The 15,287-nt window shown below is 51.7% G+C and overlaps 7 protein-coding genes across 7 annotated transcripts; 2 read left to right on the forward strand and 5 right to left on the reverse strand.

The window, feature by feature from the left end:
- Window positions 1-535: 535 nt before the first annotated feature.
- Triagg1_1140 (uncharacterized protein) lies at window positions 536-1,376 on the forward strand (the record flags this gene model as incomplete). Its single annotated transcript, XM_062895178.1, has 2 exons — window positions 536-793; window positions 867-1,376. The coding sequence occupies 2 exons, from the start codon at window positions 536-538 to the stop codon at window positions 1,374-1,376; spliced, it is 768 nt and encodes a 255-aa protein (XP_062759479.1).
- Window positions 1,377-1,874: 498 nt separating this feature from the next.
- Triagg1_1141 (uncharacterized protein) lies at window positions 1,875-2,831 on the reverse strand (the record flags this gene model as incomplete). Its single annotated transcript, XM_062895179.1, has 3 exons — window positions 1,875-2,292; window positions 2,356-2,716; window positions 2,783-2,831. 3 exons carry the CDS (start codon window positions 2,829-2,831, stop codon window positions 1,875-1,877), a joined length of 828 nt encoding a protein of 275 aa, XP_062759480.1.
- Window positions 2,832-4,744: 1,913 nt separating this feature from the next.
- Window positions 4,745-5,215, reverse strand: Triagg1_1142 (uncharacterized protein; the record flags this gene model as incomplete). Its single annotated transcript, XM_062895180.1, has 2 exons — window positions 4,745-4,792; window positions 4,871-5,215. 2 exons carry the CDS (start codon window positions 5,213-5,215, stop codon window positions 4,745-4,747), a joined length of 393 nt encoding a protein of 130 aa, XP_062759481.1.
- A 604-nt stretch (window positions 5,216-5,819) lies between these two features.
- Triagg1_1143 (uncharacterized protein) lies at window positions 5,820-7,261 on the reverse strand (the record flags this gene model as incomplete). The annotated part of the gene is made up of 5 exons (XM_062895181.1): window positions 5,820-6,383; window positions 6,459-6,704; window positions 6,765-6,841; window positions 6,940-6,961; window positions 7,226-7,261. The coding sequence occupies 5 exons, from the start codon at window positions 7,259-7,261 to the stop codon at window positions 5,820-5,822; spliced, it is 945 nt and encodes a 314-aa protein (XP_062759482.1).
- Window positions 7,262-9,796: 2,535 nt separating this feature from the next.
- Window positions 9,797-10,204, reverse strand: Triagg1_1144 (uncharacterized protein; the record flags this gene model as incomplete). Its single annotated transcript, XM_062895182.1, has 2 exons — window positions 9,797-10,120; window positions 10,202-10,204. The coding sequence occupies 2 exons, from the start codon at window positions 10,202-10,204 to the stop codon at window positions 9,797-9,799; spliced, it is 327 nt and encodes a 108-aa protein (XP_062759483.1).
- A 324-nt stretch (window positions 10,205-10,528) lies between these two features.
- On the forward strand, window positions 10,529-11,387 carry Triagg1_1145 (uncharacterized protein; the record flags this gene model as incomplete). Its single annotated transcript, XM_062895183.1, has 3 exons — window positions 10,529-10,668; window positions 10,764-10,947; window positions 11,058-11,387. 3 exons carry the CDS (start codon window positions 10,529-10,531, stop codon window positions 11,385-11,387), a joined length of 654 nt encoding a protein of 217 aa, XP_062759484.1.
- Window positions 11,388-11,804: 417 nt separating this feature from the next.
- On the reverse strand, window positions 11,805-12,620 carry Triagg1_1146 (uncharacterized protein; the record flags this gene model as incomplete). Its single annotated transcript, XM_062895184.1, has 1 exon — window positions 11,805-12,620. The coding sequence occupies one exon, from the start codon at window positions 12,618-12,620 to the stop codon at window positions 11,805-11,807; it is 816 nt and encodes a 271-aa protein (XP_062759485.1).
- Between the last annotated feature and the right edge of the window lie 2,667 nt (window positions 12,621-15,287).

Here is a 15,287-nt window from a genome sequence, read left to right on the forward strand (position 1 = left end):
TCTCTTTGCGTTGCAGACGAGGCCTTGCTCCGTACTGGGCAGGGTTATGCAGTTGTGGGCTCGTTAATAATACAGCATCAAGGTGCTCATGCTGTTTACCAATTTCCACCACAAAGATTGTGCCAAGTGGGCTCTTGTTGCTTCCCGTTGCTGTGGTGACGCCCCAGTTTAGCGATGCCCAACCCTTATTGGGACTAAATGCCCGCTGCTCAAGCAAGACAACGCCTGGGGGTGGACAGTGCCGAGGTGTTCAGCCGGGATTTAGCCCTTATGACTTGCATCTGCCATTGAATGTCTAACATTTGAAGAACCGCAGCTACAACCCTGGCGTGTCTGCAGCAGAGCCAATCAGGCCATCCGGGAATCAGCAGCGGGGAGCTTGTATGTCCCGATGCGGGTATGCAGCTGTACATACGAGTACGAGTAAGCTTATGGCCACGATTTGAACTCGAACTCGACCTTGTCAATCTACATCTCCAAAATCCAGTCGCTGCTATAAAAGAGCTTCATCAACGAGAACCGCAGCTCAGCAGCCATGGCGGATTCGGAACTGCGCCAGCGGAAGCAGCCGGACGCTGGAGAAGCCACCAAACCAGCAAAGAAAAAGCAGAGCAAGTCCAAGGTCGACGATGAAGATGCCTACTCTCCGTGGCTAGACGTCTTCCGCGTCATCAGCTTCCTGTTCGTGGCCTCGTGTGCGCTTAGCTACTGGATCAGCAATGGCGAGAGCTTTTTCTGGGGCATGAAGAACAAGCCCAACTACCTGAGGGTAGACTGGTGGAAAGCACAATGGGTTCGTTTCGTCCTCTCAGGCAAAGAAGCCGCCAAAAAAAAAGGATGGAATGAATTGCTAACCAATCTGACAGCAAGGTCCCATCTACCTGACCCCCGAGCAGCTCGCCGCCTACGACGGCAAAGACCCCTCCAAGCCCGTCTACATCGCCATCAACGGCACCATCTTCGACGTCTCCCTCGGGCGCCACATCTACGGCCCCGGAGGCTCCTATAACTACTTCGCAGGCTGCGATGCCGCCCGGGCCTTTGTCACGGGGTGCTTTGCCGACGATCGCACGCCCGACATGCGCGGCGTGGAGGACATGTTCCTGCCGCTGGACGATCCCGAGACGGACGCCCAGTGGACCACGGCCGAGATGAAGGAGATGAAGGAGATGGAGCTCATCAGGGCGCAGCGTCAGGTGCATGACGCGCTGAAGCACTGGATCAACTTTTTCGGAAACAGCAAAAAGTACCACAAGGTGGGCTACGTGAAGCGGGACAAGAATTGGCTGGAGAAGCAGCCCAGGAGAGAGCTTTGTGCGCCGGCTCAGCAGGGCAGGTCCAAGAGAAAGCCAAGGCATTCCAAGGAAGAGAAGTAAGCTGTATACAAGAGAAAGAGAAAGAAGGGGGGGGAAGAGGGAGAGGAAACAGCATGCATGCATATGATAAATGACTCCAAAAGATTCATCCTCGTCTACCTACGTTTAGATGCCTACAACAACAACAAGGCAATTGTTAGTGCAGTCTCTTTAGCAAAATCAAGCGCAATTTCATCACACGTCACAAGGCATCAAAAGAACAAATTATGATTAGAAAACAACTCCTTCATTTAAATAAGGTATCCAGATCCAGATACATTTACACACATGGTCCCTAGCATGTGCTCTAACCCAGGACTCTTGCTGTCCTTTCCCCTTTCATAAAAACCCAAGGGAACAGATTACTTCCATCCCACTTCAGAAAAAAAAAAATAGAAAAACCCTTGCTTGCAAGGAAGATGCATATATGAATATAAAAAACCCCCAAGTATGATATTACAGATCGTCGTCCCTTTTTTTAACCGATCAACACCGCGTCATGTCGTCACGTCACTCCGTTTATAGCAAAGCAAAGGCAGCACCCAGAACCAGCAGCAGGCTGGTAGAAACGCCGACAGATGAGGCAGCGTTCTTGGGGATGCCGGTGTCTGTGGCGCCACCGGGAAGAACACCAGTGCCAGAGGGTGAAGAGGCGCCGGTTGTGACGGAAGGGGGAGGAGCAAGGACATCGGTAGGAGCAGACGCGGGAGGAGAGTCGGCAGGGGGAGCGGCAGGGGGAGCGGCATAGGTAGGAGCAGGAGCAGGAGGAGCGCTGGCATCGCTACCTGATCCAGAGCCAGTGCTGGGGCTGGGGCTGGGGCTACCGTAGCTGGGAGGAGAGCCGGCAGGGGCACCAGAGCCGGAACCAGAGCCACTCTGAGCAGTGGAAGCAGCGGTTCTATAGTTGGTGAGAGAACGGGTGGAGTTGGCAGAGGTGCTGCAAGTTGAACAATGTCAGAATGGCTCTTGATTTATTGTCATCGGTGTATTGGACACTCACTTCTCGTTGATAACCATTGACATTCCGGCGGAGCAGTGCTTGCCCTGGCTGCAGAAAATCCAGATGGGCTTGGTGTCGTTGATCATGACGGTGAAGACGGGGATCTCCTTCTTGTCGGCACCAGCAGCAACTGGCATGAAGCTTGACCAGATACCAGCGACGGAGCTGTTGACCTGGGAGATGGGAGTGCAGGGGTGGTCAAAGTCAGACTGGGTGACAGTGTGGTTGCCAGCCCAGAACTGGAACTGAACCATGGTTCCGGCAGCAGCCTTGATGTTGTCGGGGTAGTACTTGAGAGCGGGCTGACCGGCCATGCCGGCCATGGGGTTCTGGCCAACTGAGACGACCTGGACATCGACGGCTAGAATGACAATGCGTTAACACATTGGCTTACACAATGGCAAAACCCGGAGTAAAGTCGACGTACCTTGAGCAATGGCAGCAAAGGCCGCAACGAGGAGGGTAGTGAATTGCATCTTGAATAAAGGTTTTTGTGTTTTGGTTTTTTTTTTCTGAAGAATAGGCCGGCCTAAAGAGAGAGAGTACCAGACTTCCCAAAATAAAACCTTGAAAAGAGAGAAAGAGAGAGAAAAAAGAAGCAAGATTAATTCTTGAATAGGTAAGAGAATGTGAATGAAAGCGATAGGACCAGCAAAGGACTAGCCTTTGGAATGTAAAAGTAAATGGATAGAAGAGAAGAGAAGAAAAGTAAGGATACAAAAGAAACCCCACGGACAAACAGTAGAACGATGGTTGACAAGAAGTTGAAGAAACAACGGAAACACGATGGCTTTTAATCTCCATTCACGTCGCTCTCAACGTCCGCACTAGCGTCCTTGCACCTTGCTCGAGGGGGGGTTCGTTTACGGGGAACGCAGTCGTCTAGGAGGCGCCTATCACATTTCCTCAAACAACGGGGCGTAGCTCGAGTTGAGGCCGCTCATAGCGTGTATGAGACTGGTTTGGCCATAGACGCTGGTCTCGACTCGCCCAGGTCCAGAAGCATGGTATCCGTAGACTCAGCTCAATCGGGGTCTTCGAAACGCGGTGCCCCAGATGCTGTAGACCACGCATCTCTCCCCAATGGCAAGGGTCCTGACAGACCAAGTCAAGCTGCTAACCTTGCTTGGGGCCTGCCGCTAGCACGGACAGCAGTTCTCCTTGCCATGCTCGAGAAACATTTGGACCCCGGTGCCTGGACGGTGCCTGGACGGGACCTGTCTTCTCACACTGACTAACCGTCATGGGCGCCGGGCGATGCTGAAGCCGGAATTGCATTGTTGCAGGCAGGCCGCGCCACACCTAATTTTGAGGGGCCGGGGCCGGGGTCTGATGTCGAAGCTGCTTCAAGTCGAGCGTCTCCGACACATGCGAGACGCGGTCGGTTTCAGCGCAGGCAAACGCAGTGACCGCATGGCCTCGACGCAAATTTAGTCCTGATGGGCTTGGTGTTTCCAATTGCGTCCAGGAAATTCTTTTTTTGATAACGTGAAGACTCTAATGGCGTCAAAGTGCCATCGTCAATTGGGTAGACGCAGAGTCGTATGTAGACGCCACAAGCCCCCCCTGTCGTATATTTGCACAATGCCGGACTATTAATACGTTAGTGAAACGCTCTAGTAACCGACAGCCATGCGCACGCCCTGGGCCGCAATAACGGACAAGTCATGATCCGCCGTCTTAGAAACGAGCCAAGGCCAAAGGCGGCAATTGTTTTCTCGCTTCGAGTCGGAACGTCGCCGTGAAATTTATCAGCACCAAGATGAACAATGCAAAAGATAAAGGCCCAGTAGATTGAAATGACGCTATTTCGTCGCTTGCACTTGTATGTGTAGGGAAGAGAACCAGTGTCAGAGACGGATTGATTAGACTTGTAGCTGGCGATGAGTTTTTCTCAATGGCCATCAAGTAGAAGATGGGGAGCAGCTCTCGAAATAAATCGCCGATACTCTCGGCCAGGTACAGCAGTAAAAATATGACCAATAAACGCTCATCTTTGTCCCGCCGTGGTCACGGACGATTTTTGCATTTTGAATCTAGCATCGCATCGGAAACAATGCGTTTCATGCACGCCGTCTCTCGCGTGGTTCTCGAGAGGAACTGGAGGCATCCGGCCGGCGTCGTTTTGACCTTCCGTGCAATGTGAAACTGTTGCGGAGACATTGTTCGGTTGAGATTTGTGTCACTGTGAGGAGACAATGGCCAGTCTACACACCCGTGAGGCTTTCAATACTGTAGCTCATGGGATGGCCGAAAGCAGGGGGTCCAGGACGCGCATCATCTCCCAACCAGATCAACCGGACGATGTTGTAGCAGATGGCTAGTCCCTCGCAGACCAGATCCAAGTAGTAGCGGCAGCTGGACGTGACATATTAAAGCCCTGTGGCCCCTAAAGATCCAACAGCAGTTGAGGCGTGACTTTTTCTAGGTCTTCGACCTTTACGAGGAACCGTTAACATCATCTGGACAAACTCGAGAAAAGACAACACGAATGTCATGCTACCAATCATCTTACCTCTAGGAACCCGCCTGGCTTCTCGACAGCTGTTCTTACGATCGCCTCTCGAACGAAGATATCAACGTACTTGCTCACCGCCGTGTTGGCGTCTCTCGACATCCTCGTAGCCTCCTTGGTGAAGAATTCGTGCAGAAGCCGGGTCAGCAGCGCTTTAGGAATTGACTTTTCTGGCTCTGTTTGCTCTTCCTCTATGTTTATTGCTTGGTTTGCCTCTGGGGCCTGGTCATCTGAGGACTCGAACGGGTTACTAGACTCCGAGGCATTGCGAGCAGGCGGTTGAGCTTTGTTTGCCTTGGCTGGCCGGCCGCGTCCAGCTCCGGTGGAAGATTGTTTAGGTGGCATTGGAAGCACTTTGTGATCAGCTCGATTGCTCCCCAGCGACCGTATATGCAGCTAGACAATGGTGATGCTTGGACAGCAGTGACTGGAGTAAACAGCGCGCCGTGTTGCAATGTTCACGGTGATAGGTAGGAAGTACATGAAGGCAACTTGGAGCTCTGGGCTTGCTGCCTTCCCAATCGCAAGCGCGATACGCTGCCTTAGTCAGCAACGCACACGCACAACGAGCGCGAGGCTGAGAACATGCGCGAAGACGAAAAAATTGCACTTTTGAGGCACGACACGGGTTGCACTTGGATCATCAAAATCAGAGCGTTGTTGTTTAAATCTCTAAATCAAGGGAACTTGCATTGGTGTATAATTACAGCGACCTAGAAAGCACGGCAAGAGCCAAAACGACTAATACGCCGTGCCCATGCCAGTCTAACCCGCAAATAGCAACTGTTACACAGGTCGGGATATCTGGCCCAACTTCCCTCAATACCTTCCATACCGGTCTCCTTTTTGATCAACCAGTGGACGCCGCATTACACCCACCTGGCCAATTAACCCCATCTCCGCGTTAAGACGCCCGGAGAATGTCTATACAGAACGTAGAAAAAGCAATTTAACCAGAGCCGCCGGAGAAGGCCTTTCCGAAGAGAAGGATCTGGAGCTGATCGTAGATGGACAGGACACCAGCACCGGCAACACCACGGAGAATGTTGGCACCAGCACCGTTGAAGAGAGACTTGACACCGTTCTTGGCAACGATCTGGCGGGCGGCATCGAAGGAGTTCTTGTACTTGACGGCCTCACCAGAAGTCATCATCATTCGTCGTCGGATAGTGTCAAGAGGGTAGGCAGCGATACCGGCACCGGTGGTGACGCACCAACCGAGAGCGAAAGAGGCAAGGAAGTTGTTGGCGAGGTTACCGACCAGGAGAACAGGCTTGATGGAGTCGTACATGCCGAAGTAGAGACCACGGTAGACGATGATACCAGCGACGGAGGGCATGAAACCACGGTACAGACCGGCAATACCGTCAGAGGCGAGGGTCTTGCGGTAGACGTCAACAAGACCGTTAAACTGGCGCTCACCGCCCTTCTTGGCGGACTTGGCATCGTTGGCAAGACGGGTACGGGCATAATCAAGGGAGTAGACGAAAAGCATAGAAGTGGCACCAGCAGCCTTGTAGAGTATCAGTATCAAGCATGTGAAGGTGAGGGGTTATTACCGCAAGGTAAAGAAGAAGAAAAAACTTACACCACCGGAGGCCAGGTTACCAAGCATCCACATGCCGTAGCCATCACGCTCCTTCTTGAAACCGAACATCTTCTTGAACTTGTCACGGAAAGCAAAGTTCAGGGCCTGGGTAGGGAAGTATCGGATAACGTTGGCAGTGTTACCACGCCACAGGGACATGACACCCTCGTCGGCGGCGGTACGGCGGAAGCAGTCACCAATGCCGGCGTAGCGGCGGTCGAGACGGCCGTTCTTGATCATCTCATCCTGTTGTCCTAATTAGAGACGTGATTTCACAGTTGATACGTCCCAAGGGGAGAGACAAACCTGGTTCTGGATGAGGAGCTTGACACGCTCAATGGGGGCGGCAGCAGTCTTGGAGACAGCGGCGGAGACACCACCCACTATGACAGTCTGTTAGTTCGAGTACTTGATGCTGGACGCGAGCCGCCATCTATGGATGATGCTTATTCCGCATAAGCATCGAATAGTAGTGACTTACTGAGGAAGTCCGCCAAGAAGGGCTGGAAGAAACATTGTTAGCGGTCAGGTTTCACATGTGCGAACGCGGTGCAGAAAATTTTTTCATCCAGGCACACAAGAGAGATTCTTCACGACTGAAAGCGAGGCCCAAGCAGACATCATTACACAGCATCTCAATGTCATCTAGACAATTCAATTGATGATGCCGGCAAAATATCTCTCGGAGTCGTTTCGGAAATTCTCCCGTGGCGTGCCCGATGGAGGGGGAGGAGGCAGGCAAGATAAGGCAGGCAGATTCAACTTACCGGCATGCCCAGGACCTTTTGAGGCTTCTCAGACATTTTGACCGATGTGCAAACGCTTTCCCGGAAAAAAAAGAAAGGATTGAGGGGAGATGGAGATGAAAGGAGGAAGAGGAGGACAACGGGGGGAGTCGAGCGAAATAAATTCTGCACCGACGGGCAATGGCTTTGGGGGGGGAGGGAAAAAAAAATTGCGGCGGGTCTCGAAGGGGACACTTTTTCAGAGCGACTCTTTCCGGCCGCACTAGCGCTGCAGGCTTGGGCCGCGCTCTTTGCCTTCCACGGCAACGCAACAGACTGGAGCGCTACAGCGCGTGGCAGCCTCAGGCAGAGCGCCTTTTAAGGGCCGTGCCAGCGGCCTAAAGGCGCCCGGAGCAGCGACCTTCAGGCGCCAGGAGATGCTGCGCCAGTTTTTTTTTTTTTTCGATTTTTTTTTTTTTTGCCTCGCACTTTTTGTTTGGGCTGCACTGTGCTGTACCACCCACGGCCACCAGCGCCTTGATGTCACCCTGGGTGCAAACAACAACTTGCACCCGGTCCGCCCCGATCTTGCTCCCGCCGAGGCCACCCGCCAGTGCGAAATTCCCAACCTGCCTATTCCTGGCGTCTCCGAGACACCCAGAGACCAAAGTACTCCGTATAGAAGAATGCTGCACACGCACTTTGCGCTGCTTCATGTCCACACAGGCTCGTCACCGCTTCAGCCATGGCCCCCCGGATTTGTGCATGGAAGATTGGTATGGAGGCCCTATCAGTCAAGAGTGCTCCGTAACATGCAAGTCCAGCTGGCAAGCTGAGAGAACGACAAATATAGCTCCATTTAGCCGCGTCGTCTTGGGCCTTGCAGCCATCATATGGCACCAGTGTCTAGTTCACGGGACTTGAGGTCAGCCCCTTACCGTCATGACTCCAAAATCCCAAACACTTGTTGGAGCGAGAACAGCTTGAGGCTTAGCGGACACCCCGGCTTCCGTGGTAATGCAAACGATAAGGAGGTAGTGCAACCATCCCGAAGTCGCCATTGTCCATCTCTCAGGCATTGCCACACCGTTGCCGCCGATCTGACCGGCCGTGAGAAGCCATCCCGCCTACTCCGGCTCCACCGGTGCAAGGGAGGCCGAGGTCTCCAGCCTTACATGTTACAGGTGGACACTGTCGGTCTTGGTTCAGAGCCGGGCCAGTATTTGCCTCAAGACTCGTATCAGGAGCACGGGCGAAGAAATCTCTCCTAAAAACTCTAATCGGGTCTATCGCTGTTAGGGGTAAAGGCTGTGCTGTACCTGTCGCCCTAAGAGGGAAAAAAAAAAAGAAAAAAAAGGGAAAAGGAAATGGAAACGGAAATGGAAAAAGAAAAAGAAAAAGAAACACAGCCGCATGTCTCCCCTGCTTCGTTCATGAGACTCGTGCTTGCATTCCACATTCGTTCTCCAGCAGACGGAGCCGCGTATTCCAAGTACCCTCTTCCCCGAGTGACTTGGCATTATTCTGCCTCAGGTTGTGGACCTTGATAGCAGTGCTGCCTCACGCAAAATGTCCTCACTCACTCACAAGCCTTGATTGGTAGGGGACTTGACTTGCAAAACCCCGGCCCAACTTGTAGTCATCGTTGAGACAGAAAACACATCGTAGTACATAATATGGCTGTTCCCCGGTTCACTTGTACGATACCCGCCAGCAGCACAGTCCCGACCTAGTACTGGTTGCATCTCACCAAACATCGGAAGGCAAATATTGATGCCTTGATACCTAAGAAAAGGAGGGCGGAGAAGGGCTAAGGGCCGTGGCTGATAACCTGCTGGGCATTATCACAATCTGGTTTGATCTGATTGGACCACTGTCCAACGCCACTCTGGGATATTCACAGATTCTGAAGGATTTGGCAAGAATACCAAAATATCTATAAGTACGGAGTATATTGGTCAATCCTATGCTACCGAAATCTTCTCACGGGGAGGGTTTCCTTTACAACATCCATTGGGAGTAATAATCAGCAAACACGGCCCTCTCTGTACGGGCATTAATAGGGAATACCTCGGTAGTAAGACAAATGACAGAAAGCTACCTAGGGGCTAGAGTGGATAGGCCGCACATTCAGAATTGATGTCAACGGGTTGATATAAATGCAGTACCAGTCGACCCGATAGCGTACCTTGCTGCATGCCATGGGGCAACATTGACATCGCGATTACGCATGTGATAGATTAAAAAGAAAGGCAACACAAGCCTGCCAATATTGCAACAACGAAGCATGAATCCATCTCATAAGCTCATCACAATTATTCGCAGCACGGACATGTGCGTCACACAAAGGTCAAGAGGGTATTCGCGTCGTTTTGGTCATTTTTTGAAGTTCTTCATTCCGTTGCCATTTGCTAAAGCGTTTCCGGTTCCCATGAAATGCTACACCGAGCATGAAAAGCGTCCCAACTAAGGCTTTTTATATACCTCGTATCATCCTCTTCACTCATGGCCCATTTTCTTCCTTTCAGACCAACCAGGCGCCATAAATCTCAATGCTTTAACTTTCAAACATGGTGGTAAATTTACTCGCCGATGGCACGGGCTGCGCAATTGTCAGTGTCTCTTGTCATCTTCCAAGGCGCGCACAAAGGGGGGGAACTGTTGGTGAGTCGTACTGTAGATCTTCATCTTGCTATGAGTGACGACCGGCTTAATCATGCCCTTCTCCTCGAGGTCGCGGATGCACTGGCGGGCGAGGGAGCCGTTGATCTTCATTCGGTCGACCAGGACGGCAACGGTGACGAGGCGGTAGGACTGGACATCCTTGTACAGCTTCTCGGAGATGGTCTTGTCGAGCAGGACGGCGTGCTGGGCCTTGTCCTTGACCTTGCCCTTGGACCACTTCTTCTTTTGCTTCTTTGCTCCAGCTGCGGGCGCCTGTGAATTTTTAAAAGATCAGCATCTGCATAGCGACGCCCATTTTCGTAATGGTCGGCGGCGGCGGTGATGGTGGCATACCATTTTGTCTGTGATGTGCTTGGCTTGTCGACGGAGGAGTGGTGGAGGAATTGGAATTTTTGGCGACGACTTAGAGTAGCCCTCCCGCTTCAACGGTTTGCCCACTTCCGAATTCACCAGGGCAGCCGAGCCCTAACCGAACGTGGGTGCAGGGTACGTACCTAACTTTTCGCGCCATCTGATTCGCCCGATGCACACACCACCAAAATTTCCCTTCCACGCCGACCAAGCCCACCTTTAACCTCTTGAAAAATCACATCTCGACAATCCGCAATACTAACCGCAGTCCCGCCCCAGCACCGGAATTTTCGACTGCAAATAGCCAAGATGTCTGACGGTGGTGAAATCGAGATCGAGAACTCCGTCGTTACCGACGCCCTCCCCAAGGATATTGTCAAGGAGGTCGGCAACGTCAAGCTGTTCAACAAGTGGGACTACGATGTCGAGGTCCGCGACATCTCTCTGACGTACGTTCGAAATCGCGAGATTGGGGAGAAGATTTGAATTTTTTTCGCCGAACCATTGGAGGAAGTTCTTTTGTGCTGATGGATTGATCGAATAGCGACTATGTTTCCCTGCGAAACCCCGTCTACGTCACCCACTCCGCTGGCCGATATGCCGTCAAGCGATTCCGCAAGGCCAACTGCCCTATCATTGAGCGGTTGACTAACTCGCTCATGATGCACGGCCGCAACAACGGCAAGAAGCTGATGGCTGTTCGCATCGTCGCTCACGCCTTCGAGATCGTACGTATTTTGACGCGACCCTGAGAGAGAGCCTGAGAGAGAGGGGGGGAAGGAATACGTCTTTGCAAAAGGCAGACAAAAGACTATTCAAAATTCTTGCTAACACCCAGTCCTCGCTTCAGATTCACCTCATGACCGACCAGAACCCCATTCAGGTTGCCGTTGACGCCATTGTCAACTGCGGTCCCCGTGAAGACTCTACCCGAATTGGCTCTGCCGGTACCGTCCGTCGTCAGGCCGTCGATGTCTCCCCCCTGAGGAGAGTCAACCAGGCCATTGCCCTGCTCACCACCGGTGCCCGCGAGGCTGCTTTCCGCAACGTCAAGTCCATTGCTGAGTGCTTGGCTGAGGAGCTGATCAACGCCGCCAAGGGCAGCAGCAACTCATACGCTATCAAGAAGAAGGACGAGCTGGAGCGTGTCGCCAAGTCCAACCGATAAAGGTTGTGCGGTGGGTTACCTGGCTGGATGGAGTGTGGCTTTTGGCGTGGATCAGGCATTTTTCAGAATTGCATTTTGCGTTCGGGTCTGGGAACGCGGACATGGATTTATCTAAGATGGCTCCTTGAGTCTGAATAAAAAGCTGGGCTCAAAAAGGGGCTGTTATGAATCATGCCTTTTGTGTCTCTAATTTACCATATTTTTCTTATCTGTGATTATAAGAGAGAGACCAAAACAAAAGTGCAACATGGGGCATCAAATAAGGAAAAAAAAAGTTATTACTTCGTTAAGTGCCAGGCTTCTTTTAATCTTAAAACTGTACTCTCTGTCCCAATGCCATAATACGTGATGTCCTCGATGAAGATCATCTGCGATTCTACCTGATTCTCGCCATCATTCGGTTGTTGACCGTGGCGCTCAGATCTGGATATCCTTTTGGCCAATGTCTAGACGCAGAAACATTCCAACGTGAGGAATGCCTTCCTCATACCATTTCCCCATGCCCTCGTCAATTTCAAATCCCCATTTCGCCCAGGCCTTGGCGACCTGCTCCTGTGCGTGGACGCAAACGAGACCTCCCCATTGCGGCGCCTGGGCCTCTGTCGACGCTCCCAACTGCTCAAGTCCCAGCTCTCTGATGCTGGGGTCAAAGAAGGACGGGTTGGCCTTGATCCAGTCGAGTGCACTCTTGACAAGCTGACCTGCAAAGCGGTAGCCTCGATAGTCCTTTACGACTGCCAATCTTCCAAGCTTGATGTACGGTTCCTTGCCGTCGTGGAATGTCGTCGGCCGGTCTTGAACAAACGGCCGGGATGACGGGCCATCGTGGTTGCTGGCATCGTCTTCTTCACCTTTCAACACTCCGTTCCAGTACTCTCCGCCGGGCTTTGGATGAGGCTCATGCGGGAAGGGAACCATGCGAACAGTTCCCACGGGAGTGCTTCGAGTAGAACTCTTGCGTGGCCGCACGACGTTTCCTTCCTCATTTCGAATCTCGGGCACCTCTGTCTTGTTGACGCTGACGTAAATGACCCAGTGGCAAGATCGTGCATCATCGACATCGAACTCGTTTTCCTGGGGAACGCCTTGTTCCTTGACGAAGACTTCCTCGCGAACCTCCATGGCATCGAGGAACGTTCGAGGGATTGTGGAGGGAAGCGTGTCTCGAGGAACGCCGAGCTGGAAGCCATCGAGCTTACTAGGCTCGAGAAGGCTGACGAAAGGGGTTCCCATGATTGCTTCCTTTCCCGTGGATGATGAGCAGCGGTTTGATGATGTTCTTGTTTGGTGGGGTGAAGACCATATATGCGGTATGGGCGTTTATTGTGTTAGGTAGGTTTTGCAGTTGGTGACACCACCGTCTTTGAATGGAGAAGAGAAAAATGACAGAGAGGAAATTCAAGTGGCCAAGACTTTATGAAGTTGCGGGTCTATATAGAGGAAACTTTTGGTCATTCATGGCGTGCGCAATGCACGTGGCCTTTGTATTGTTTTGAGTCACACCGCAAGCCGAAGATCAAACATGCATCCCATATAAAGATGGATGTCTGGACATCAAGGTTAGTACCTAGGTAGGTTTTGAATAGGGCGCATTGCCGCTGTTGCACAGGGCGTGAGCTAGCTGCATTGAGATAATGCACCTTTCCATTCTAACATGCCAGATACCTTTTCATATAATAGTTCTATCAATCCTATTGACCTGATAAAGTCATTGAAGCTATAAGAGCTCAAAAGTCACCTTTATTTCATATATCTTTTGAAATAGGAATTGATTGATGTGGCAGCACTTCTTCAATAGAGTTTATACAGTCAGAAGAATTGATGCGGGTAGCTCGAAATGTGGGTGTGACTCCGTACAGAATGTGACAGTACACGGCATCTATGTTCTTGATGCTCGATATTTTCTGGATTGGATTCGGCATCAAACTCTCTCTGCTTCTGTAAGCACTAGACATTTGGGAACTCGAGACTGTCCACCCGAAAACACAGTCATAGACGATGGTGTTGACTGCCCACCTTTTGTGTAGCCCGAGGCTCGGTTGGAAGACAGCATGGCAGAGCAACATGCTTGAATCGATGTAATAAGGGACCCTACCAGATCTCTTCGACAATTCATTTTCACCTGGCTATTCTATGTAAACAACCTCAAGGTATCAACGACGCCTCTTGTGACTGGAAATTCATGTCTAATGCGTTCACAAACTTGGGCTCGTCTACCACGGCATTGCTATTGTTAGAGTCTCGGGTAGCATGGCTACCAAATATGAAACAAGAAACATTTCTCAGCAGACGGTCTGAGCACACCCGGCTCGATCAATTACACGTACTTGGTACTGTATGTAGGTAGTACCTCTACTCCGTAATGGCGCATTGTAGGTACATAATCGATAAGCGACGGGTTTGATTGCCAACATGGGTCAGGGGTAACAGATCAAGAGATCTACGAAGCACGGAGTGGCCTCGAGTACTGGAAGCATTACGGGTACGGGTACTCGTACAGAGGGGGAGACTCGAATTCCCGGCAAGGTGGCTCGATGGAGATGAAACCCCCAAACGCCCAGGAGATTGGCCTGATGGATGAGATGGAACAGTTGAAGTTGGCAGATGGGCATGATATGGACGGGCACTAACAACCACGTGTGGCGGGCGTCAAAGCTCCATGATGGCTTGTACCTGATTGTTTACTAGGTACCTTAGTAGCCTTGTGAAGCTGTTCAGATTTATTGCCTTTGAGGCGTAAGCAGTATTACCTGGTAGACATGTACTCGTAGGCATGTTACAGCATATGGCAGAAGCAAACTGAAATAATCAAACAAGGTACCTGATATACATCCATGGATCCATCGAGAGCGAGAGAGAGAGATTGAGCCCAATTGATGCCGTTGCGACGTCGCCTCCTGCATTGTGCAGCGCCGGCGTGTCATGGCGAGACAGTGACTTTGCCTAAAAATACAGGGCACTGCCTATTTGGTCCGACTCATCGCACAGGCCACCTCATTGCACCGCTTTGGGACAGGAGGCGACAAGCGGTTCGTTCAAGCGTGGGCTGCAGCAGTGCCTTGATCGTGGTGAGTGGTTACATGTACATGCGCGTCCCGTCCTGCCCGGGTGGATGAAGCAGGTACAAAACCGTCCCCTGGCACCAAACCCCTGTCGGCGGCCTTTAGAGGCTTCGACTCACTCTCCACTGGCCACGACCCCCGTACAGGCTTCCCCCGTACAGGGAGTCCACCGCTGATTCCTAGCGCAGTGTAGCGGGGCTTGCAGCACTAAAACGCCCGACGGTTGGTACTCGTTGAGGAGACGGGAGACTTGATGCTGCTGAGTTCAGAGACCCGTCACGATATCGCGGGCCAGAAATTTCCCCTCGCTGCGTCTGTCATATATGCTAATTTTTTTCTTTCTTGTTTGAGACTTTTGTGTCACAGTTTCTGTTTTCGGGCGAGCCTTGGGAAGCACCGTGCATCTTGGCATTGCAAATATACAACTTGGCATGTTGATCAGCTTTGGGCGGATGCTTTAATTGCGCTATCGGATCGCTATCTCTTCCCGCCGGTGTGCATAATTTGGTCGTGTTTGCTCAGGGGTTCTGGTTCTCGAACGGCCAGCCGTCAGCCAACCGGCGTTTTGCAAACGATCTTCACACATCGTAACGTAAGTCTTGCAGGAAAAAAAAACTCTATCGGCTTTTGAATTCTCTTCTTCTGCTCGAGTTCGCGCCGCTAGTCAGAGAACCTTGTCAGCGACTAAGAAACAACAGCCCAGGCGTCACGATATATCTGCACCACCGCGTTCGAGGTTGGAGCTTGATGCGTTCGCAACTTCCATCCATCAGCGCATTACTTCGTCAAGCCTTGCCAATCAGCAAGCCGCTGCCTACGACGAGATAATAGTCGCTTC

Source organism: Trichoderma aggressivum (genome assembly GCF_033847375.1).
Source record: "Trichoderma aggressivum f. europaeum strain CBS 100526 chromosome Unknown scaffold_003, whole genome shotgun sequence".
Taxonomy (NCBI): domain Eukaryota; kingdom Fungi; phylum Ascomycota; class Sordariomycetes; order Hypocreales; family Hypocreaceae; genus Trichoderma; species Trichoderma aggressivum.